The 26,118-nt window shown below is 38.6% G+C and overlaps 1 protein-coding gene across 1 annotated transcript in view; it reads left to right on the top strand.

Annotated features, from left to right (window-relative positions):
• LOC134533174 (cubilin) overlaps positions 1-26,118 on the top strand; it is a 343,648-nt gene that overhangs the window by 177,833 nt on the left and 139,697 nt on the right. The window contains exons 36-41 of the mRNA XM_063370538.1: positions 1,277-1,384; positions 4,791-5,009; positions 5,738-5,919; positions 10,707-10,911; positions 15,771-15,986; positions 22,797-22,952. Of these exons, the coding sequence (XP_063226608.1) occupies positions 1,277-1,384; positions 4,791-5,009; positions 5,738-5,919; positions 10,707-10,911; positions 15,771-15,986; positions 22,797-22,952 (1,086 nt within the window). The remainder of the gene's footprint in view (positions 1-1,276; positions 1,385-4,790; positions 5,010-5,737; positions 5,920-10,706; positions 10,912-15,770; positions 15,987-22,796; positions 22,953-26,118) is intronic.

The raw sequence follows: 26,118 nt of genomic DNA, 5'->3' as shown, positions 1-26,118 counted from the left end.
ATGAAAATGGTAACATTGAAAATTGTAGGTATATAGGTAGTCCTGTAAAATATTTTAGGGTTAATTTTCCATTTTGTGTTTTTTTGAAATTTGTTTCATTATTTGTATTTTTAAAAATATTTATGTTATCTTGCCAAATGATGGATGAGACAGGGAAAAAAAAGTTTGATTGAAGAGGGAAAAAGTAAAACTCAGGAAAATAATCTAGATTAATATTGTGGTAACCGTTTTGTACCAGGAGCCTCGGTGGTTGAGTGTCAGTTCACTTGCCTCCCACTGAGGTGATCATGTCCACTTCCAGATGGGGTCCAACTGAATGTTCCACTAGTGAGAAACATGGCGGACGTTACTTTGATCCTGTGGGTTTGCTGAGAGGACTCCGGTTTCTCTCGCCCATCCTTCCCATGAATGCTCAATTCTACCTTATCACTAGAGACAATATTTATTGCTTTTATTTTTAGGCCAATTTCGTTTTTAAAACATGAGATTTTGGTGTTATTGTTTTTATTTGTCATGAATTCTGTTTATTTATAACAATAGCATATTATTGAACACATGTGACTCATAAATGTTTTATAATTCTTATTTTACAAAAAAAAAAGGTGACATTTCGACTGATAAATGATGCACTCGGAACATTAAAAGTATATCTCGTAATGTATAAATAAGTTACTAATAATTGTAAGATCAAAAAAGAGTAAATAAATTCTTCTAATCTACTTAGTATGTACGTGTACATGCATTTTTGTAAAGACATCATACTGAATACATTACATTAGTTGAATTTAATATATCAAATATTACATTTTTATGTGATTTAAGTTTTAATTAAAAATGCTGATTACTTTCATGATAGTAGTTGCATTTTGGTGCTTTATGGTGTATGTTTTTATTACATTTTGGTGTTATTGACATGCTTTTCAATGTTATTTCGATTTTATCGCAATTCACCATATAATCGTGTCCCTATGTATCATGACCCATCATCATCTCTAATGACCTTGATGTAAACAAGACTTTAAGCCCATTAGTTCATTCAGTCAATCATTCATTATTCCTGGTGATAGGCAGCCCTTTTGTAGGCCATTGTAACATCCATTCACAGGGAACACAGATGTGATACATTGCCGCCTTTTAATTTGGGCAGGACTACAAACAAAATTAATAAAATATCTAAAAATAATATTTTCAATTGGGTGACTCACTCATTATCAACTTGTGTGAATTCTAAATGCAAGTCAGCATGTTGCTGAAAATGTCATGAACTTGTTTTCAGCGTGCGGTGGCAATCTGTCATCTGAACTCGGTAGTTTGACATCACCTGGTTACCCAGACAACTATCCTGCCAATGCTGAGTGTGTGTGGGTAATTAATACCTCTCCAGGTAAGCTTGCTTGTATGATAGTACATATGTATATTATTAATAGTATAGGTGTACCATACGGCTAATATACTTAGTAAGATCTTTGCTTCAAACTTGAGGATGAATTTTTACTATGCAACAAAATGTGCGTGCACCATGCAATCAAACTATATATGATAGTTTGAAGTTCAATTTACATGCAAATTTCATTCAGTTGTGTTCAAATGCAAGATACACAAAAATGCAGAACATGTTTTATTTTCAAACAAATGGAAACTATATCATCCATTTAACAAACATTTAAAACAACATATGCTCATATGCTTTTAATACTGACTGAGTAGCTACAACCACTAGTACCAATTTTTTTTTAAATTTTGAAACCAACAAACACAGTTTCTGCAATTATATTTATCATTTTTACTTATAATTTATTACCTGAGATAATTGTGTCAGAAAATACATGGCAGTGACGATATTTACTTACACTTTTTTTTATTTTATTTTAAAATGATGCTTTTATATTGACAAAGTTTATTTGACAAACTAAAGGTTACAGTCCAAAGGTCACATACATTGGTCTACCTCTGGCTCGTGATTCAAATAATAAATTCCCATGTTTTGTATTGGGTTATCTCTCATTGCCAAGAAATGAAATGTCTATGAAACCTCGAAAATTCCGTATAGCTTAAAATATATTTTTGTATTGTGTTATTTAATCATGCCAATGCATGTATGTAAATACCTACAAGCACATTTTTTTTTTATCAACTGAGCTTTTTTCTCCATGGTTCAGCTAGTTAAATTACATAGATATTAGTTAACAACTTATCTGGCTCATCAGGCGGGGCTGGGCCGCACGACAGCCCTGGCGGGTGTGCTCGGTCAGAGTGGCTGTGCAGTGTGGCGGTGTCCTTGGACTAGTGGCAGGGCTCCCCTCCAGGTGGGGCAGGAGTAAGGAGGTGGGTTTGTTGAGGTGACGGGCGGCCGTTCAGTTTCGCAGAAGTGTAGCGTGCTGCTGGGGTCATGTGGACTTAGCCAAGACTGTTTACCTAACCTCCGCCGATTAAGCTCGGTACTCACAGTCGAGTCCGAGCCTCGGTTGCGGCGGATACTGCAGTGAGCTGTTTTCTGGCCGGCCAGTTTAGCTGAGTTCTCCAGCCACTGCAGACCCACCCCAATGCCATCAGAGATCGGTGGAGGCGTGGCAGGTTGTCTGGGTCGAACCCAGGTCACCGACCTGGAGTTTACCTGTCCCTTCCCTTCAGGGTCGTCGGAGCGCCGGCGAAGGGCCTTTGATAGGGGAGATAGTCCCTACTGAACAGAGAAGGCTTAGGTCAGAACGTACAGGGTTTATTGCCCACACGTCAACAATACCTGTCCCCTGGTTGCCTTAGAGGCTTGCCTCTATAGGCATAAATAGTGCCAAATACTGCCCTGAGTCATGACAGACGTGGCACGGGCAGAAGCAGTGAGATCACAGGGGGTGCTGGTGGGGCTCGCTGTCCCATGAACACTGGCAATTCCTGCCCGATCGGGGCTTTTGATATGGTCCTAGCCAGAGGGTGGGGTTGTAGGGCAAGAGTAGCAAAGGAGGGATGAAAGCCCCGGCTACAGTCGGTGCTCTTCGGGGAGGCTCGGCTCACCCCTCCTGTCAAGGCACCACGAGAGGGGAGGCAAGCAGTTAGCTGTGCCTCCAGGCGCCAGCGAGGTCGTGTGCACTCGAAGGGCATTGCAATGGGGGATCTGACATCAGTGCCCTTTGATAAAGACGCGGGCATGCGACAAAATAAAACACCCAAAAACAATGAAGCTGCACGTAGGTTGCCACGAAAATTGCAAGATGTAAACTGTGATACATATCACTAAAAACAGTTCTTGTAACAGGATTTTCAGCTCTTATTTACATATGAGCTCTGTAATTTCTGGGAAAAGTTTTCAATATATGTGCAAAACTGCTACACCAGTTTTCTGTACACTTTAGCAAAATTTACTCTTCTTTCAACCACTTTCTTCTTTTCATGAAATTGATAGTAAATTTTTTCTGATTGCATGATGTGCACAGTGCATAGAAAATTTGCATACAAATAGTATAACTGAATTGTCTACGTACCAGACATATGCTTTTTTCTATACATGTACTATGTTAATGAAAATGTTACAGTAATGCTTATCTTCGACCCATGTTGTCTACCAGCAGAGTAAAGTTTTTCTATCACGAAAGAGTGAAAATTTCAGTCTAAGACCCTTTTAGATTGTGTGTCATGCAGATGAAGGTTTAAGAACACGCCAATAAAGTATTGTTCAATGAATGTGGGCAATCCAGAAGAGGAACACCTTATGCTGACACTCATCACCAACCATTACATGTCAGTGCCAATAATTTTCCTGCAGGGTACCAACCCTGGCACATGCAAGCTGTAGGGCAGCCATCTTCCAAACTCTTACACAGTTTTGAAACCAACGTGTGTACAGTAAACTTCTGTGAGTACCACTGGAAAAGTGTTTTGATGTATAGGAAAGTTTTAAATAGGAAAATTTGAGTGGCCATTAAAAAAAAATGTGTATTTGGAGTCCACGCGCAACAGACATACCTTCTTGATTATTAAGTATATATATATAGAGATTAATTATTTACATTTTAAATCACACTATTCTCATAAAAATTAATGATACTTACAAAGTTAATTGCACAAATCAATAACTTTTCCACACGAATAAATAAATTGTTGATACTTTAAATAAAATAAAAGAAATATGCCTGCTGTCTCCCATTCCAGCTGTTACAACTAGCATATAGTATACTATGCTGCGTACCTATCTCCCCCCCCTTCTTTGTCATCTTCCCTTTCGACCGACCGCTAGTGCATGCCTTGAAGTGGTGTCGCCACGGACACACTCTCCTCCCCTCTCAGTTCCTCCACACCATACCTAACTATTCCCCTCATTTTCGTAACACTCAAAAATTGTAGCCTCCTCAGCAAAGAAGTTTCACTTCAAAAAAAGTAGAAAAGTTTGAAACATTAATGTCTACTGTAGTGTGAGTGTAATTTCGACACACATCAAAGACGTAACTCCTTTGTTACGTGTGGTGAGTACTGATTGAATGTCTTGTTCTCATGTAACAAACAAAAGAGTGGGGAGGGTGGGTATTTGATACCTTAAAACTAGTTTAAGGACAACTGAGGTTCAGTATGGTCTTCCAAGCTGATTGTGGAGTCATTAGTCTAGTTCCTTAACAATCTATTCGTGCCAAAATACCTACTACCCTCAAAAAAGATGTACCATGAAACTGGCTTAAGGTGAAAAATAGATTGATGGACTTTGCATGACGGATTATGTAAAGTTCCTTGCATGAAACTTATCTGAAACAGATAAAAAACTTACGTACGTACATTCAACCACTTTAAATAATGTTATGTTTCAGGCAATCGGGTCCAGCTAGGGTTCAGGGTTTTCGACATAGAGAGCAGCTGTACTGATGACTACCTAGAAATTCGGGAGAATGATGGAATGGGCCACATAATCGGTATATACTGTGGCAGCATGCTTCCCAGCAACCTGACGGCCAGCCACAGGCTGTGGATCAAGTTCCGCAGCAGTGAGTTCGGGACAGCCGGGGGCTTCATTGCGGACTACAGTATGGGTGAGTGGCGACACTTTGTCTCATTCACTTTGTTTGTAAGTGGAATGTAAAAAAAATATATGTTCAGGGGTGGCCAACATTAAAATAGTGAGACCAGTTACAAAAAATTTAAAATCTCCATGCCCATTTATATCAAGTATGGAATTATATGCACTTGGGTCTTGGGATAGATCATTAATACAATCAACACTATATTAAATATATAAATGAAATTACTGGTTTTTTATATTGCAATTAAAAGTATAATTAACAAGTATAAATTTGGCAAGAATGTGATCTTGAGTTTGCTTTTAGTCTATCTGTATTTATAAATCGAGAATTTATTTTGGTTAGTGTTATCGAGCCAGTGTCCAAAGCCTTGACAAGGGTTGGCCACCACTTGTGCAGTTAGTCTTTGGTTAATTTTTTTTAATGATCTTAATAATTTTTTTCTAACCTTTCAGGGAGAAACCTTTTATTTGGCTGCACCTTAAGTATAACATTCTCAACAGAAATGTGTGGATATGTTAGTATTTTGAATTAATAAATTACACATTTTTCAATAATGATTTTCACTATGAAAATGTGATTTTCTTTAAATTAAACCTGCAAACATTCTATGCACAAAAATCACAAAACTACAATTCTCTTGACATATATTGTTTTTATATGTGGTGTTTGACATATTCTTTCTTCAAGTTAAATTTTCAATTTGTGGCAACCATTTATCACAGTTTTCTTTGTTCCAGTTCATGGCAACAATCTGAATGGTAGTTCTGGGCAGATAGCATCACCACTCTACCCACACCCATATTTACGAGGAGGTGAATTCTCATGGCGTGTTACTGTTGATTTTGGAATGGCTATATCCATAACTTTCCAAGACTTCTACGTGTCCACAGACCCAGATTGTGATATCAGGGTCTTGAAGGTACGTCTACGTGCTGTCTGCTAGTTACTTGCCAACACCCAGCTTGTTACCTGCCTGCAGCACTTTGCAAGTCTGGCCTCCTGCTGAGCATAGCCTTGTCAGTTCACACCTGTATCTAGCAAGCTGTCTGTGCAGCACTCTTGGAGCCCTTCTGCCAACCTGATGCCAGTCTGTGCTTAAATCAAAGTAACTTGCAGCTCTGGGTAATGTTTTTTTCCAAAGATTAATCCCAAAAGTGATCAAGTGAACAGGATTGCAATTAACCTTTGACAAAGTTTTGTACGTTATACCGTATTTACCCGCGTATGTGTCGCAAATTTATGTAGATTTTTTTGTTTAGTAAAATGTACTGCAATCTATTTTAGGTTTAAAAGTAATTAACATTCTACTGTTTTGGTTGACTGTATGCTGAAATAAGTAGCCTGTGTTGATTTGTATTAAACATGTCACAAGTAAATATAAATTGTTTAGTTAAAATATCTCAGCAGTGAGTGTAAAGCATCATGAACTGCGCCGTTAAGCTAAGTCTGCCGCCTGTCGTGTGGCCACCCCGGCCGGCATTGACATGTGACGTGGCTGTAGCACTCGGCAAGGGGGAATATAAAAATAAACCAGCCAGAGAGGAAGAGGGATAGGAGTGCGTGCATGTGTGGTTGAGTGCATGTGACCACGCAGCAGTGTTTATGGTTTTCCCACCCTCTCTCATCATTTTAAACTGGCACCGTACACAATTACCACATCTGTCTTGTTAGGTTTTTCTGATGCAACTGTGTCCAAATATTGTTTTTGCATGAGATTTCCTACGTCTTCTACTGCAACGTTTCATGATACAACTGCTGTAAAGGGCGTGCTTGTTTTTATTGAAGAAACTGAATGGCCTGCGTTCTTTTCTCTCTTGGGGAAGATGGTTATAAGTAATAGCATTATTTTCCTTTGTATTTTTTGTAAGATCGTGCAATGGCCAGGGGGGAGGTTTTGAGGAAGAGCCATAAAGAATGAAGAGGGGAAAGATGAAGGCCATCAGTGCCATTTATTACATGGCAATAAGCTGAGACACGGACCATAAAAACTTTGCTTGTATTCCAGTGGTGTAGCCAGGATTTGCGTATGGGGGGTGTTAAGAAGCATGGCCCCCCCCCCCCCCCCCTGTATTAAAGGGGGGGGTCCGGGGGTCCTCCCCCAGGAAAATTTGGATTTTAAGATGTAAAATAGTGCTATTTTAGTAGTTTTCGATACTTAAATTTAAATATTGTAATGGTAAAAATTTTATTAATTTTAATATGAAATTTGTTTGAGAGATGAATAAGAAATTAATTAAAGATTTGGTGCTAAGGGAGGGGGGGGGGGTTGAACCCCTAACCCCCCCCCCCCCCTGGCTACGCCCCTGTTGTATTCTACTAAAAATAGTTACATGGGGCCACCCATAATCGAGACCCTTATTCGAGGGCGACCCTTACAGTAAAAATGTTAGATTTTTTACCCAAAATTAATGGTGCGACCCATACAAAGGGGGACCCTTCTGTGGGTAAATACGGTAATAAGACATTGTTTAGTTTGGCCATATCATGAGTAGCAGTGTCCTCATGGACCTTGATCGCTAAGGCGTCACACCTACGTGGTGGGGCAGAGAGTGATAATTTGGTACAATTTCATTTATGTCTCATAGGTAATAATGTATGGACTTTTAGTTCATTCTGTGTCTACTACATACACCAAGAGGTCCTGTTACTTGTAGCCCCCTTCTGTGCATTAATGTCTATTTCACACCTTTCAGTGGCAGTGCTTAAGGCTATAGACTCATGCTCCAGAACTGACCTAGTTTTCACATACTAGTTTGTAAGACATAATTTTTACATAGTGAAACATGGTTGTAGCTGTTGTATTACTGATTGTTCTGTTTCCGTAAATGCATGTAATAGGCAATCAGGAATAGTCATTTCCGGTGCTGACCGGCTATCCTAGCTCCTTTGTTGACTTGGAGCACACCTTGATGATGCTCCACTGGGTCTCTGCAAGGCAAGCACATTTTCCACTGCTCCCTCTACCTACCATCAGCAGACGGATGGGAAAAGCTGCCCTTATAAGAGTAGCCAAGATTTTATGGTTCGGTATTTTGATTAATTTAAACATTAATTATTATATTGTTTATTGAAGTGAAACTCCTTTACCGCTGGAAGGGTAAGTTACGGTAAAGATGCAAGCAGAGTATGATGAAAAGTAGTACAACAAAAAAAAAATTGTAATGCTCAGAGCATTACGGAACAGTTAATTATAATGAAGAGAGTGGTGTGGTTGCATTGCTGTTTGGCACCGTGATTGTTCCAATTGCACTTTTGTGGCAACACCGAGAATTTGGGTGTGCCCAGGTCTTTTGGTTGCAGATACGTCGATTGCTTGTTAAGCACATTATTCTGAAGTCTCATTTCAACTAATAGAAAATGAATTGTTTGGATTATATGAATTTGAGGGAAAAAATGCAACCTTCTGTAATTGTTTTGTACAAGAATCACACTAAATCCACACAAATTGCACATGTATACATCATATTTTATGTATCACGTTACATGCCAAAATCACAGGTGGCAGCAACAGAGCTTCCTGCAGGACTGTTAGTGAGATGACGTAGAACTACAAGTGTGTGAAGTTTTACTTCTAACATGCATAAATATGACATTCAAATTGTGACATGTATTATATTTTATTTATTAAAACAAGAACAAAGTTATTGGGTCTGTTAAACCTACATAACTTTACTGCAGTGGGTAATAATATTTGATTACACTGTTTTAATTTTTTTTTTTTCCAAATGTAAATTTTATATTTGGACACTTTCTTATTATTACAATATTGTTAATATGAATCAAAAATTAATATGCAATTTTTCACCTTAGACCCTTATCCACATGTGTTTGGTATCAGATATTGATGGCATTTATTTACTTAAATGTTAATTTTTTTTTTAATAAAACTAGTATATTTCTCTAATTTTTCATATACTTAACAATGCACTATACTCTAAATCAGTATTGCTACAATTTACATGATTTTTAAAAATTTTTTTTTTAATAAAAGTCTAAGTATGTATGAATTGAATTTTTTATTATGATATACCCAATTTGGTAATTCAGTTGAATTTCATTCCCTTGTATTTTGGTGTTACGAGGTGTATTGACTTCCATTTCTGTGTTATTTCAGTTTCGTCGCTATTTGCCATTTAACCTGGTCTCTAATTATAAGTGCTGTGCTTGTGCTGCAAATGGGCTGCGTAGCACTGCACTGTGTAGGTAGGATGTATGCACAGACACTGATCGTCACCTTCCCACTGTGCCTCTTGGCGCACTTGTTCATCAAATACACAAGGGTATTTAGTGTCAAAAAATATTTTTCGCTGTAGGATTTGATTGTAATAAACTGCGTGATCTCTATATATCTTAAACAACTTTTTTTTTTTTTTTTTTTTTTTTTTAACGGTTTACAAGTGTTTGATGAGTGATTTTTATATTATCATCAGTGGCATGCAGTTTAATATTGATATCAGCAATTCTCAAATTGGTATACTGACCCATTTTGGCTAAATAATATATAAGTAATACTTTAAAACGTGTTATATATATCAGCATTTACAATAGTAAGCTTTATACCATAATATATTGTAGTAGGTAGTGTTACAAATACATCCATTTTGTTGGTGTTTTATACTCAAAACATAATTGCTTCTTGTTTACTTATATAATGCAACCCAAAAAAAAAGTTCAGTACTCTTACACTGAGAATAATTTACCTGGTACTTGCATATTTTTTGAGCTGCATTGGCCAAAGAGCCGGATAATTTTTGCAAACACAAATTATTACGAACAAACCGGGGGAAAGGGTTTTCAATACTACAAAATGCCGATATTCCTAATTGATGTAAAATAATAGGGAAATTTTGATATAAACTAATGTGTGCAATGGCAGGCATGTATCATCATTATGATCATGGGTTATGGTGTTATGGTCCAATTAAAGAAACAATTTAAGAAAATTTAACAAGCTCAGCTTCTGAAGAAAAACACATTATTATCAAATGAAAATTTACAAAGTGGCTGCCAAACAGTATTTCACCAAAGTTAAGAAACATATAGGAAAAAGCATGGATATAGCCATGGTATAGCCACCAGATATCGCATCAAACTCACTAAGAACCCATGACGGGCGCACTAGGAACACACTGTCACCACACAAGTGAACCCTTGTAGAGGAACCACTAGAATAAGGATGAGAAAGTCCTTGCTAGCCCTTAAGTCTAAGATTGGGAGCTCAGAGCTGCCTAGGGCTCAAGGGGAAGGGGGACATCATTGATAACACTGTGCAGAAAAAGGGATGGTGAGGGGAGGATCATAGAGGAAGGAACACTTCACATGCCACCGGGTGTCTTCCGATCATCATCGATGCTCCAGTATCGGTGCAAGATCATTTTTAAATTCAGTGAGATTCTGTTTCCTGAAAGATTGGTTCAGTTATTAGTGACTCGCCCCACCACTTCTGAAGTACGGAGTTTGATACTGATATAGGGCTGCCAGAAAAAATTTAGATGGGACATCTGTCATGCGTGTCAGTCACAGGTGTCTCCAAGATATTTGAGTATTCAACCAAGTATTCATTCCATCCCGATCTGTCTCCATATTTTATCTTATAATTAATTTCTCATGCCAGGTAGGAATGATTTTTAGGGCAACTAACATTTTATCCAGCACCAACCACTATTTTAATCTAATCCTTGATACATTGGTGTGTTTCTGCCACAGATCTACGATGGGTTTGATCAAACTGCCCCAGTCCTGAAGTCTTTGTGTGGGCCACAATTACCAGATCCTATAACATCAAGTTCGAACATCGTCTACATCATGTTTGAGTCATCTTCTTCTTGGGACGGCTCGTGGTTCCTTCTGAGCTGGCTTCAGGTTGAAAGACAGCATGGGAGTGCAGGATTGACTCCCGCTTCTTCTTCAGGTATGTTGTTCCTTAGTTACAAAGTGAGGTGGCGTAGTCATAAGGTGCTGGACTCACATTCTAGTGGACTAAAGTTAGAATACCACTCCGGCCATTCTGATTTCAATTTTCTATGTTTCTCTTAAATAACTCCCGGTAAATGCTTTTATGTTCCTTATTATAGTTCAGTGCCGATCCCTTCCACAATGTCCTTGGACTATGTTGTCATGAGTTACCATCTCTAATGACCTTCCTGTTGACAAAATGTTGTTAAGCCCAAAAAATAAAAATAAGACCTGTGTGTAACTCAGTACACGTGATGGAAGTGAAACTTCTTTCGCAATTCAAACTTCGACTTGTAAGTACACCAATCCCTCACTTAGCACGTCTTCAAATTGCACAAATTCATTTAGCACAATGTTGAATTTTACTGCCCCAGTCTTGAATAGCGCGTTTGTAAATTTCAGTTAGCCCGAAATCGCCACAGGCAAAAAAAAGTTGGGCATGATGCCATGAAGTCTGCTTCAACTCAGTAAACAACAGATGTATCGTGACATACAGTTAGCTGTACAAGGGAGGAAGAGATGCACATGCATGCCTGACTACGCTATTGACGGTTGTACAAACATCAGCTGTGGCAAGTTCAGTTGCAGCTATGGAGTGTAAAGGACAAATGTTTTTACTTCCGCGCATATGCCACTTGGCCGTACTGTTTTCGCCCAGCCACAGACCAGGCCGTGATGAACTCAGTCTAGCCAGTGGCAGGGAACTCGCATACACAAACGCAAAGCAACGTCTGCCCATTCGTCTGCCGTAACTACGTACGCAATTACCTACAGTTGGAACCATAGTGGAACCAAGGTGGAACCATGGCTTCCAAGTGAGAGTGTAAAGCATTGTGTTCAAGTATTTAAAACAAAACTATAAGTATTATGGCGTGCAGAATTTCATGAAGGCCATACTTATGTTTGTTGCACTTTAGTTTTAAGCAAGTTATCTGTTCATACAATTGTACGAAACTAGTACTCTATCAAATGTGTATATAAGTCTGATGCTGTTGGTTGTACTAGTGGGAACATATTTGACATTAGATACCGGAACAGAAATGACCAGATGATTCACATGGAAAAGGTTGTTAAATGAATGGTGCTGTAAAACAAAAATTATAGGCCTGACAGGATTGGTTTAAGCCAATAGGTAATATGTGAATAAACACTTTAATTTTTGAAAAATTAAAATGTAAATATCCAGACAGTAATAATGGTTTCACTGCCAGTAAAGAATGGTTTGTAAAGTTTGTGGAATGGTATGCGCTGTGATTTGAAGGTTACACGCGTGTGGCCAAACCAACCAGCCAACTGACGATAAGTACATAGCCACCTATCTCCCGTTACGCAGTGTCATATTTGTCAAACAAAATAGTGGATGGTAGGGATGGTAGGCTTATAAAGATAAATGGTGTGACATTTTTATAGTTGAGTGTTATTCTACACATTTATATTACGTAAATAATATTTCCATACACATTTTGGAACACATTGCTATATATGGAGACTAATGCTTTAGAATTCATAATTTTGAATGACACGAACATTTTTAGGAACGCATTAGTCATGTTAAGTAAGGGATTGGTGTATATCATAAGGGGTAAAAGAGCAGAGAGAGAGAAAGAAGACAATTTTCTAAATAAACATAAATCAACAAAATTATTACTCACTTCAAAATAACTGCTCAGGATATAAATAACTATCGATCAATCAATAATGATTAATTAACAATAATCAATAAATATTACTCACTGTCAAAATACCCCATAAAAAATTATGTTACTGTTTCTTCAAACAATTTGGAACATGCTAAATCTCGGAAAAAAATTTAAATTCATAACAGGGTCTGCTATCTATGCGGCAAATGCAGCACTCTCTACGCTGCCAGTTGAACAAGGAGGAACATGATCATGCTGGTAGCAGATATAAAATTCAAGGCATTCACGGCTGACTGAATAAGATACCAGTACCTATTTTCTGAAACTATTGCATGTGCACACTCACTGTCTTATTCCTTTTTTCATCAATCTCTCTCGGTTCTATCATCCCACAAAGAGGAGAATGAAAAACGAGCCCAGCAACGTATATAGCATGGTGCTCTCTTTATATCTGTTTGGCCAAGTACTTTTTATCTGTCCTTTTCACATCAGAAACATTTCACAACAATGTTTCACAAAAACGTTGCATAAAATTCTGCCTTGAAAATTTACTCTCATTGTGCTTGAGAAGTTTCACTTCAATAAAAATAAGGTTTTGATTTTCTTGTATGTCTCTTTGAGGAGTTAAAGTGCCCACTTAGTCAGGGCTGTATTTGTGTTAGTGATGCGGAATAAAAATGATGCTCGCTGGTACATCTAGTATAGCATTGCCTATATGTGCCCGGCTTTGGACTGACGCACAGTCTTTTTGTCGTGCATAGGTCAACCATGAGGTTTGAGTAGTAACCATAAAATTTTATGACATAAAAAAAAATTTAAAAATCTAATGTAATCCCTTTAGTGCTTTAGATAATCTCTCCTGGGATTTTCATGCATAAAAATTATTTTGAAAACACAGTTTTACAATTTTTTATTCATTTCCACTCTCCTAGAAATACAGTGTATTATAAAAATCAGTAATCGTAACTTCTAATCATAACTCAATGTATTCTTAAATACTTTTCATAAACAGACCCCACAAATCACATGGATTTTCTAAATCTCTGCACTTATTTTTAATGCTAATAACATCAGGATGGTTGGATCATAATTTAAAACTGGTGTGCCACTTTTAGTTAATTTCATGGCACCATTTTTTTTTTAATATGAGTTAACATTTTTACAATGTATTGATTCTCAGAGGATTTATCATTATTTGTTGATAAAATTTTTATACTTTAAGATTCTTCAATTTTTGTTTTCTACATGCGTCCGTATTTCTAAATCTCGCTCTCAGCTACCACAGATGTTAGCGTGTGCAACTTCTGTCACACGCTCGGTGAGCCCACGCCAGCTTGCATAGTGCTGTGCTGGCCCATGCGTCTATTATTTATCGCATTGTGCACTGCCCAGCTGCTTAGACTAGCGTGCCTCGCAGTGCCGTCTCGCACATCCTGTTTTGCATTATGAGACGGCATATCGTCGTTTCTTGCGGTGACAGCGCGGCTTCTAGCCACTCTCCCCCTCTCTGCCCGACTATCATTTTCTCGCCTCGACAGTGGTTTGTTTCCCCTGCTCTTCCCCGTGGTGAACCCTAACTTGGTCCACCTTCGCATGCAAAATTAGTCTCCATCTGGGGCCATGTTGTATTATTCCATTGCTCACTATGCCCCCTTCCCTTGATCCTCCAGGCTTGCCCTTGTGGAGCCCCCCTCGACCTCTTGTGGCAAGAACCACGAGCTACAGCCGCTCTCTTGTGGGCCCTACGTGCTGTTCCAGCTCATGGGAGACATTTTGCTATGGGCAAGCCTTCGCAACACCTCGTTAGTGATCCTCTCTGCATAAAATTCGGTCAAGTCATCTGCTCTGCAGGATGTAGTCGCGAGTAAAGGGATAGTTATTCCCCATTTTTTCAGTAACTAGTCTAGTATCATTTTGTTTATCCTGCTGCACGGCATGTCTGTGCAGTGGGTCCAAAAGTGTTGATAACAGTAAGTAAACAAAAAACTGCAATCAAAACATTTAATATGCTTCTGTAATTTTTCTTAGTTCACGAGAAAGTTCAACATAGTTGTAAATTTAAAATTTACTTTTTGTCACTGTCTTATTATTTCAATACTGTTAATATATAAATTTTAAAATTCAGATACAAACCACATGTTTCTCTGTAGGCCATATCTGTAGGTATCAGCTATAGACATCTTTAGATTTTCTGTACTTTAAAAAAATACACGGAACTAAATAATTTTTTTACTATGTACATAATATTATATGTTTTTAATAATAGCCTAAACTAAATATTTATGAAATCATTTCTATATTTTAACTGACAAAACGAGGTAATGAGATGAATTTCGCAGTATTTTGCGTTGTGCTTTGGATTTATGTGATATGCATAGTATTGACTTCCCATTCCGTGTTTGGCTTTGTATTGACTTCCCATTCCGTGTTTGGCTGTGTATTGACTTCCCATTCCGTGTTTGGCCGTGTATTGACTTCAGTTTTACTGCTATTTCAGTTTTATCACTATTTCCCATATAATCTTGCCTTTACTTATAGAGCCTAGTTGCCATCACTCTTAAAATTTATTTATGCCTATGATATTAAACATAACAAAATATGAATACAGACTAGCCCTGCAAAAGAGTCAATATGTTACACATTACAAAAATATACTTGTATTTACTATGCAGGTGCAGATTATAAATAGTTACTAAGTTATGTACTAACAAACAATTTAATTGGGTTTCATTAGATATTTGCATCAATATATTAATTTTAAAATTTTTCAAAACTATAAAGTTGTAAGTTCCTTCCTAATTAAAGCCTATCTTTCCTTTGCATTTTCTCACTTGGCATACTTATTGAAAGGATTTTATGTTATAAATTTTGCTCACTAATGAGGAATACCACTGTCTTATTTGTGCAAGTAACTGGAATTAAGTTCGCTGATGTTAAGGGCACAAAAAACATGGCCTTTTTTTTTTTTTTTATCTTCATTATTTCCATCATCATCATCATTATTTTATAAGTATGTTTCCCAGGTCTTTGGAATTGGAAGCTCATTAATTGTCTTCTGTATATTGTTAATTGAAGTGTTCTTTAAGTTCATATGAGCAAATAGTTATGGTCTGAATGTAAATTAGTTACGTATTTACCTGCGGCAAAGTTCTTCTTAAATAGAAACTTCTTTCAGGTTGCGGGGGGAGTATTGTCTTCCCACAAGACTTCAACTTCACGTCCACGTCGTACAACATAACGAGCCCGGGCTTCCCTCAAGCCTACCAAAACAACCTGAACTGTGAGTGGATCGTAGAGGCCCCGTCTTCCTACCACCTGACTCTGAAGTTCAACCAGATGAACCTTGAGGAGTCCCAGCAGTGCATGTTGGACTACGTAGAAGTTTACGAAGGTAAGAACAATGCACTAGTGTTAAAACCATGGCAAATATGTGAAACACTGGCTCATCTTCTCTCTCTTTTTCTTTCTTTCTCTGGCTCCCATTTTCTCTCTCTCTCTACTCTCTTTATCCCTCTTTACTGATTCCCGCTATACTCTCTTCTTCTCTCTTTTTCTCTCTTTTTCTCTCTTTTTCTCTATTACTTCTGAATGCCCACAAGGTCACAAGGATGGTATGAAACAGGTACAGTCAGGTATCATTTAAATATAGTACCTCTGAGTGTCTATCAGTTCATTGTAGCATGGGTTTGGTTGTGACATGAATAGGTTGTGCTGTAATCGATTCACTTCCGTCAGCTGTCAGCTGTGTGAATATACAATAGTTGTATCACAGTCAGAACATTTTTGCACTGACACTAGTGGGAAATGTGGCTGACTTTTCCGTGACTACTCCAGTCACTACTGGTCTTACCCACTAATATATTCCAGCTTTCCTCTATCATTTCCTCTCCCAGCTTTCCATTTCATGCCTTGTCTCTCTTTAGTGACTTAAAATTGATGAGTTGTTAAAGGAAACACAAAATTTGTGACAAGTCACATTCATGCCCAGCTAAGATGATCATTCCTTGCACATACAGAAAATTCTTGAAACATATTCCCTCAGAGGTTGCAGGTAGTGGGGTGCAAAGTTCTGTATATTACTGTTAATTTACTCAAAACTGTTTATGGTTCTTTTCAAATAAAAGAGTTCAAATGAATTTTGAATTTTATTTTTCTCCCGATGAAGGAAAAAAAAAGTGTTACATGAGTCCATAATGTACCATAAAATATAACATTCAGTTTTGCTGATTTCTCCTCAAAGTCCTATGTACCTTCAAGTAAGAATATCCCTAGTGACTTCATCGTCTAGCTAGGTATTGAATTAACTGTAACTACGTCCCGGTGGAAGAACAAACCACCCTGGTCTGCTCCACACTTCTGGGGCCTAAATTCTTATTGAAAGTTTGGAAATGACCTCGGCACCCTGACGTGAAAATGTCTGTCGCCATGCACTCATAAAATGTCTTTTGTGAGCCGCTGAATGGCGTGACCTCTTCTCAGCACAGTACTCGAACAAGACTGATGGAGCTATGCAGCTGCCTACCACTACGTAGGGAAGAGGCAAGTGCCGACCAATCACATCACAGATTCTCTGTACAAGGACACATTAACCTCACATGAAGGAGTTTCTGCAAAAACTAAACATACAAAACACATAGTCCTTTCTGATTGGCTGTGACAAAATTATGATATATTTACCATCTCCCCTGGTGATTAAACACCTTCTGATTTTCCCATCATAGGAATACATTCAGAAAGCACCAGAATGTATCGTTAACTGAAAAAAGTCTAGAAAATTGGCACTGCCGTGTCACGCACGTATCTTTCTTCCTTTCTTTTGCCAAAACAATTCACAATGTTCTACAACCATAATTGTAAATCCAAACACAAAAATAATATTTAGGCATAAAAACAATATTGAAAAAAATAAAATACTGAAAAAAAAAAAAAAATTATACAAGTACTTACCTAGCAAACAATGTGAGTAAGTACAAGTACAGTTAGTTAAAAGGCTTTTCTGAATAAAATGATTAAATGTCAAAATTACCTACAAGAATATTCATGTCAATTAAATACAAATCAAGGTCACCATGACCTTGAATCTACATAATCAGCTGATGAACTATCGTACTGAAAAATATATTATATAAGAATACTCTGCAAAGTTGAGGGGGGCAGGAACCTGCAATGTCCCAGATTAATAAAACTATTCCTTCCTCTGTCAGCCAATCAGATGATGGTGCCAGACACTAGCTGCTGCAAGTGCTGAAAACCTTTTCACTAATCATCATTCATTGTATGTATTCATTTTTCCCCCCTCAACCTGTTCTGTATTAGATTCGAACAATCCCAGTTGTTACAAGCCATGTCATGTAATTCGCTATACTTTCAATAATATAATAGCTTTCGCACAACTTGTAAGAGTAATCTCTTAAAGTAAGGGGAGGAGGTATTTAATCACTATGACTTAATGGTTGTAGCTACCTAGGGCAACCACTGTTGTGTACTGGAAGGTTGTAAATATGTGTAGGTAGTGCACTCCATTATAAAACTTTTATTTTTTGAGTGTTTAAGTAATATTTATGTCATTTTTGTTAATACTTTCCTAGTTATATGCACGAATAAATGGAGACAAGAGAATAACAACATCCATCTTGGATACTTTATTTACCTCTATTCACTCTGGTGGCATGATACCACACTAGTAGGTTTGTTTACAATTTCGTAACACCCCCTATCAATTTCAAGTATAGCATTAACATTCTGACAAACAGACACATAACTTGAAATTGTATAACAATAGACCATGCACACAAAGTCAACCCTCTACTACAAAGAAAAAGTTTGCCATACACATTATTTTAAACATAACATTTCTCTGTACACACAAAATTTGGTAGCAGTTAATGGTTTGGTGAGAATGTCTGCGACATTTCTGCTTGACTCTACATAGGCCACTTCTATTAGTTGCTTATCAACAATGTCTTTTATGAAGTGGAATTTTATGTCTATATGCTTTGAGCGCTTGGTGTTTTCATAATTCTTCATCATATGAATAGCACCCTGATTATCAACCATGAGACAACCCTTAACTTCACCCACAAACTCTGATAGGAGCCCCTTCAAGTACAGCAGATCCGATGCTGCGATGCTGCACGATGTGTACTCTGCTTCTGCAGAGCTTAAGGCAACGATGGGCTGCTTTTTCGAATTCCAGGATACCAGATTTCCTGAATGGAATGATGCCACCCCACTCACACTTTTACGGTCTGTCTGGTCGCCCCCCCAGTCTGAATCTGCATATGTGATTATCTGCGATAACTGGTCTGGACATTTGTGGTATGTTAGTTTCTTGTCACTTGACCCCTTCACATACCGAAGCACTCTCTTTGCTGCATTCCACAAGACCCTAGTTGGGCGGTCCAGAAAGCGACTCAAATATGCTGTGGCGAATGCTATCTCTGGCCTGCTGATTTGGGATAGGTAGGTTAGGCTACCGACCAGTTCTCGATACGGTACCTCAATCACTGCATCTGATTCGCTGATTTCCGGTCTGTCTTCCATAGGAGATGAAGATCCTTTGCAGTTCTCTAAGTTAAATCTCTTCAACATTTTTTCGATAAGCTTATGCTGTGACATTTCAATTCTGTCATCTGATATACTTAATTCTGTACCAATGAAGCACTGTACTTGTCCCACATCTTTTGCATTAAATTCTTCTTTTAGTTTTACTGACAATTGTTCTATTTTAGCTTCTTCACCCATCAAGAGAATGTCATCTACCCATATCACCAGCCACAATGCATCTCCCACATACAAACATGCATCAAAAACTGACCTTCTTAAATTGTTCTTGGTTGCAAACTCGTTAAACCTATTGTTCCAGCATCTTGGAGACTCACGGAGTCCATATAGAGCACGTTGTAGCTTCAGAACCTTCTCCCCCTTTTTCACTCCCTTTGGCGGGAAAATATATACTTCCGTGTCAAGTGTACCGTTGAGAAAGGTGGTTGGTACATCCATCTGCTTAATGCTCCAATCCTTCTGAAGTGAACATGACAAGGCTAATCTGATGGTAGGTAATCTGGCTACCGGTGCATACACTTCTTCCTGTGTGTCTGTTTGAAACCCTTTGGCCACTAATCTGGCCTTTTTAGTTCCATCTGCTTTAGTGTGAAATACCCATTTTGTCTCGATAGGCCTGACATTCTCTGGTAGGTCCGCTGGTTTCCAGGTTCCGAACTTATTGTGTGCTTCCAGTTCCTTATTGATGGCCTCTCTCCATTCTCCACTTTCTTGCACTGCTTCCTCATAGGTTTGAGGATCTCCCTCACTTACCAGGCAGTAGGCAACATACAGTTCGTAGTTCTCCAGGTGCTTTGGTTTTGTTGATTTTCTCTTTGGTCTTGTTAGTGAGAGATCGTCATCCTTGTTTTCAAACCCATAAAACTCTTCGTCGCTTTCTGTCACTGTCGGTTCTGTACTTATCGCTCTTGTCACACCTTCGCATTTATTCTCATCTCCATTTGATCTTCAATTTTGTTGCACCTGGTTTTTCCTCCTCCTCGTACATCACGTCAGTCTCATCGAATGTCACATCTCTTGACACTTGTACGTTGCCTGTCACAGGGTCCCATACCCTATAACCATTAGGGCTGTAGCCAACCATTCTTGTCGGCTTGGCTCTAGTGTCCAGCTTGTCCTTCTGTGGCAACTTCACCGCCCATGCCTTGGTTCCGAAAATCTTCAATTTTGTAAGGTCAATCTTCCCAAGAAAGAGCTCCGCTGGGATTTTCCCTTCAAGTGCCGCTGTAGGGGACTGATTGAGCTGATATGCTGCGGTGCGTACTGCCTCACCCCATAAATATTTTGGCAGGTGTGTTTCTGCGAACATGGTTCTCACTTTGTCCAGTAATGTTTTGTTTAGTCTCTCACTTAACCCATTCATTTGCGGCGAGTACGGAGCTGTGCATTCCAGTTGGATGCCATTCTCCGTGCAGAATGTTCTCAGTTTTTTTGAAGAGAACTCTCCTCCATTGTCACACCTCACCCTGCTTGTGCACTTTGTTCCGAACTGGGATTCTAACCGTTTTATGTAATTCATTAGATTTCCCGCAGCCTCATCTTTGGTCTTGAGTAGGAATATCACACAAAAATGTGAGTGGTCATCAGTGATAGTCTGATAGTACCGTTCACCACTGTTCGTAGGTGGAGTGACAGGACCCCCTACGTCTGTGTGAAGTAATTCTCCAACCCTGTAGGATCTCGGTGCATTACGTTTTGGAAATGGTAGTCGACTGGCTTTTCCTTGCCGGCAAGAGTCACACACTTTATTTGAATGGGGCAACCCCATAGACTTCAAACTCGCCCTGTTCAGGTGTCCAAGTCGCCTGTGCCACAGATCTTCTATCTCCCCTAAACAACAACGTTCCAGCTTCTGCAATGAAAACGTGGCCATATAGCTTTCCAGATGCGTAGCATACAATATTTAGGCCATTATCATCCACTATTTCAGCTTTCTTAGCACTAAAAGTAACTTGTTTGCCTGAATTGACCACTTTTGTCACCGATAGCAGGTTAAACGTAAGGCTCGGTACAATAAGAGCTTCCAGTTTTATTTTTACACCGCCTTTGACTAGTCTTAGTGTTCCCCTTTGGTTTGAAGTCAGCTCTTCCCCATTGGCCACCTTTATCTTTATAGGATTTACAAGATCTTCAATGCTTTCCAAGCATGACTTTAGGCTTGACATGATCAGATGGTCTGTACATCCTGAATCTAATATAAAAGTGATTTCACTTACCCTTTCTTCACCTTGAGCTAGAGCAGCTTCTTTTGTTTCCGTTGTGGCAACAAAGGTGGCTTCTGTTTCATCGGAGCACAAATATCCTGAGTTATGTTCGCTTCTCCCAATATCACAGTTTCTCTGATTTCTACCTCGATATCTATTCCCCCGATCATGGAAAACATCTCTGTTAAAATGCTTTTCCACCTTGGGACAATTTGCCACAAAGTGACGGGTATCTCCACATCTAAAGCACTTCCTGAGTGATCTTGATGCAATAAATGATGATTCTTTGCTCATATCTTCTGCTTGCATATGGTTCAATTTAATTTCTGCATCAAGTAATCTCGATTTCACGAAATCCATTGTTAATTCGGTGTCCATAGTTTCAAGGACTGTGATGACATTCTCATAACGTTCGGACATGGTTAGCAACAGATGACAGACTTTGTCATCTTGCTCTAGGGCAGACCCCATCCCCTCAAGATCGCTTATCAAACTGTCAAACTTGTTGAAGTCTTCTTGCAAAGGTGTGTTACATTTCAATGTTAAAAGTTTCTTCCTAATCAACAGCTTTGATATTGCACTCTTCCTGTCAAAGATCTTGTCCAATGCGGTAAACATGTCAGAGGCAGTTTTCGCATCCCTGACATAGTCAATGTGGCGATCTGTCACACAATTAATAACCAAATTCTTAGCCTTTTTGTATGCAGTATTTGCTTTCTTCAGCTCTTCTCCCACCATATTCATCATTTTTACTCCTCCATCGACCACCCATCTCACCTCTTTTTCATCCAATAGTGAAAGAACGCGATATTTCCAATTTTTATAGTTCGTGTCGGTTAGCTGCGGGTATAATGTGGAAGTGCTGGCCGCCATGTCATCAAAGCTGCAACCCGATCACTTAAGATTTTAATTTTTTTAAACCGAATGTCTCAGAAATTCACTTCCCGATCGCGCCACGCACATTACCTACTTGTCTCCTCTTTCTTAATTACCAGTGTACTACGTCTGGGCCCATAACCTGTTAATACTTTCCTAGTTATATGCACGAATAAATGGAGACAAGAGAATAACAACATCCATCTTAGATACTTTATTTACCTCTATTCACTCTGGTGGCATGATACCACACTAGTAGGTTTGTTTACAATCTCGTAACAATTTTTAGTTCCTTGAGTCTTTATGTTAGTTTTCTTTGATGTGCTCCCTACCCCTCATCTCCAAGCTCTACCTTCTTTGAAGATTTGTTGGTGGTCTGTGTGTTTTATTTTCATGTGCATCATGAAGTCAGTTTACTTTAACTCAAATAAAGCAAGACTAATTTTTTTTTTAGCACCACAATAATTTTATCACTACATGCAGCATGTGCGTTGCACTTGCGCTCTGAAGACAGGAATGCAGTGTGCTAAGTGTTTGTTTTGACTTTTGGTCGACAGGTGAAGAAGGGAGACCGGTGTGGACCAAACTCGGTCACTTCTGCTTACCTAACGCAACATCTCACAACGCTCTGGTCTCCACGTCTCTCATGAAGGTTGTGTTTCACACTGATTTTTCAAGAGTTGAGACAGGATTCTCTGCTACTGTCCACTTGGGTAATAACATGTTTCTAAATTACTTTTATCTTTAATATTGGGTCTTTTTGTAATTTAATATCAATTTATTAATATTCTATTAGGTGTGTGCGAAGCTTCAAAAAGTTAAAGTTGAATCAAAGACTTTGTCGTTAGTAAAATCAAAATATCTAGGAAGTTTTCAAAGATTTTTTCTTAGAGCAGAATACGTTAAAAGCAGGACTAAATGTGTTTGGTGCCATAAATAACATCCGTGGTGTCCGTTAACCATGTTTTTTTCCCAGAAAGAGAACCCATCAAGCCGTTAAAAATGAATGAGAACTGTTAGCACGTATCTCTGGTAGATAAAATGCAGTGATGAGTGGATGCTTTTCCGCCTCCACCTAACAGACTTCCGGCCGGCATGTACCCCTGTGACATCATCATCCCCCACCGAGGCAACCTTCAGATGGCGGTGCTGCCCGTTACAACAGTTCAGCAAAGTTACACAAAATTTAATACATGCTTGCTCCTTTTTGCATTAAGTTTTCCTTTTTGCAAAGTTATGTGCCGTGTATTAGGTATTTAGGCACGTTTTATTTAAAAATTTTGTAATCTTAAATATTTTTGGAAATATTATTATTTTTTTTCTCTCATCTTATTTTCTTTACGGCCAGGCCCTCAGCCTCTGTTCTCAAAGGCGAACTGATTTTCTTTCCCAGCCTCATGCTAGGCTAGCATTCTGGCTAATTTTTCTCCCGCCTCCAGGCACGTCGGGGCCGGTAACGTTATTTCTTCGCGGGTCTCCTTTTGCTAAGAGCAGCTTGTGAAGCAGTGCTGAGCCCTGCTAACTCTGTCACGAATCGGTATAAGGTTCACTAGCAGCAAGACACGACAGGAGGATCCCGTGGGCCTTGTGTCCCACAGACCATGCGTTTTTTGAAGCCACCCCCCGCCTGCTCACCCACCCTCTCTTCTCAGAAGTGGCTAGGAGCGACGACCGCTCGAGTGCGTTAACCGAACTCAAGGCCATCTCAGGCTTGGCAGCCGCAGTTACGATTCTGCACCTTAAGGACACCTAGCGACGGCTGTGGTAACTAATGCCACTGGTGAGGCGTCGGCAGCGCAGACACTACCGCGCTCGCGCGGAGGTAACGACAACCTCTCCCCTCCTTATGTCTCAGGCCGCTAGGTGGCACCACTGGTTACTCCATTAACCCCCTAGCTTGACACTCTCGTCGGTCACAAGTCGATTTATTAGTACTTCCTCTCGCCACCAAAAGATAGCGCCTCAGTCGCGCAGTCACTCCAGTAAGATCTATTTTTTTTATGCCGGACACCTTCGGGTGGACTCGGTAATTTTCGGCCCAGAGCCTACCCCCCCCTCCCATTCTCTAGAGACCCCGCGCTTATGATATCCTGGTGAGATCCCGCTCTGAACTTACTTCGGTGCGCGCCTCCGGACTGACTGGTACCGTTTGTATCTGCGATCTTCTGCGAATCATCGACATCGTATATTATGTAGTCTTCTCAGACTAAAGGGATGGAGTCCCTAGCTAAAATTATTAACCAGTCAGTAGTTTAGTTGAAAGTACCTAGAGAAACTTAGTATTTTTTTATATTTTTTTTTTAATTAATCATGATGACTTCCGTGGCTACCGCGAATCGTGGTTCGAGTTTGCGGAGACGAGACGCCCTCTCCTGAGCGCCAGGACCAACACCCTGTTTTGGTAAGTCTTGACGTCATCCCCCCCCCCTTTTATTTCCCTCTATTGGCCTTTTGCGCCATTTAAGTATACTGTCTGGAAACAGGTCTAATTCTTTGGAATTTGGACTTTTGTTTCAGACAGGGTTCCAAGTTTGGGGCAACCAAAATCCTCTGCCAGAACCTCTGGAGTCGGTTCCTGCGCAGTATCCAACATCATTAGGCCTACTACCTTGATCACCGTCTACCTACAGCCCCGGGTGATACCCGCATAATTCTATCTTTTTATTCACGAACCCAAGATTAGTGTAACCCAGTTAAGACAGCGGACAGTAAAAGGCAGTTCGAGGAGAAGAAATTTATATTATGTTTTGGAAGGACTATATGTACAATCTTTAAAGTTACTAATGTTAATTTCATTCTTGTTTTTAAATATTTTAATTTTTGTTATACATTGAGGGCCGGTCCTATCGTAAATAACGTTAGGGAATATCATATAATAAGTGTAATTGTGAGTTATGTAAATAAGATCACTTATCAATGAAAAACAGTCTTTACTAAGGAAAATTTAATCTATCAAAAAAAAAAGAACAATGATTAATAAAATAAGGAAGTCTATAGACGTAACAGTTGTTTTTATTTATTTAATATATAACAACGATCCTTTTACTCCCAAGTATTTGTAGGGAGTCCCTAAATTTTCTTTGTTTACTTCTAGTGTCGCCTCTGTTGTTGACTTTTCTAGTTATTAATTAAGGGCCTCAGTAATCAAAGCTTCCAAATCTTTTAACCTTATTATTTAATTATTCTTTAAGACACTAGGGGTATTACAGTTAGAAACTTTCTAATTAACTTACCTAATAGGCCCTACTATTTTAATAAACCACACTAAACATCGTACAAGAAGCTTCTTTTATTTGAACGCATTTGTCTTTAACTTTCTTTTGAAATTTATTTTTGATGTTAACAGTTATATTATAAATCAAAGTTTACAATTAAGAATTAATTAAGTTCATTAAGAGTATTCTAGTTTATAAACAATTACTCCGAAATATAAAAAAAATACACGGTGCACACTATTTAACATACCTGCAAAATGTCAGATATCTGTAACTCAATTTATAACAAATTATGGCATATACTTGGATATTTAATTTATATTAAAACGTTAATAATATTACGTAACAAACCATAGTACATCTAAATGTAAGTTGATGTCATTATGTAAAACAACTTTAGTGAAGCTAAACAAGGGCACCAGAATCTCAAGAAGATCATCAAAACTGTTTAATTGCTAATTAACAACGTACAAATGAATTATGCTCTAGAGAGACAGACAGAGAGAGAGAATTAAATAATGAAAATAATTGTATTGCAGTATCTCAGGCAAGAGCAAACTAAAATATTCATCAACAGCAACAGAGAATTGCAAATAATCATTCAAGAAATTTAATACGACTTAAAATGCCATTATTTGATTGTCTTGCATTTAATTACGATAAC

The sequence above is a fragment of the Bacillus rossius genome, chromosome 6 (assembly GCF_032445375.1).
Source record: "Bacillus rossius redtenbacheri isolate Brsri chromosome 6, Brsri_v3, whole genome shotgun sequence".
Lineage (NCBI taxonomy): Eukaryota > Metazoa > Arthropoda > Insecta > Phasmatodea > Bacillidae > Bacillus > Bacillus rossius.
The sequence above is the reverse complement of the archived record's forward strand: the minus strand, read 5'-3'. Positions and strand labels throughout refer to the sequence as shown.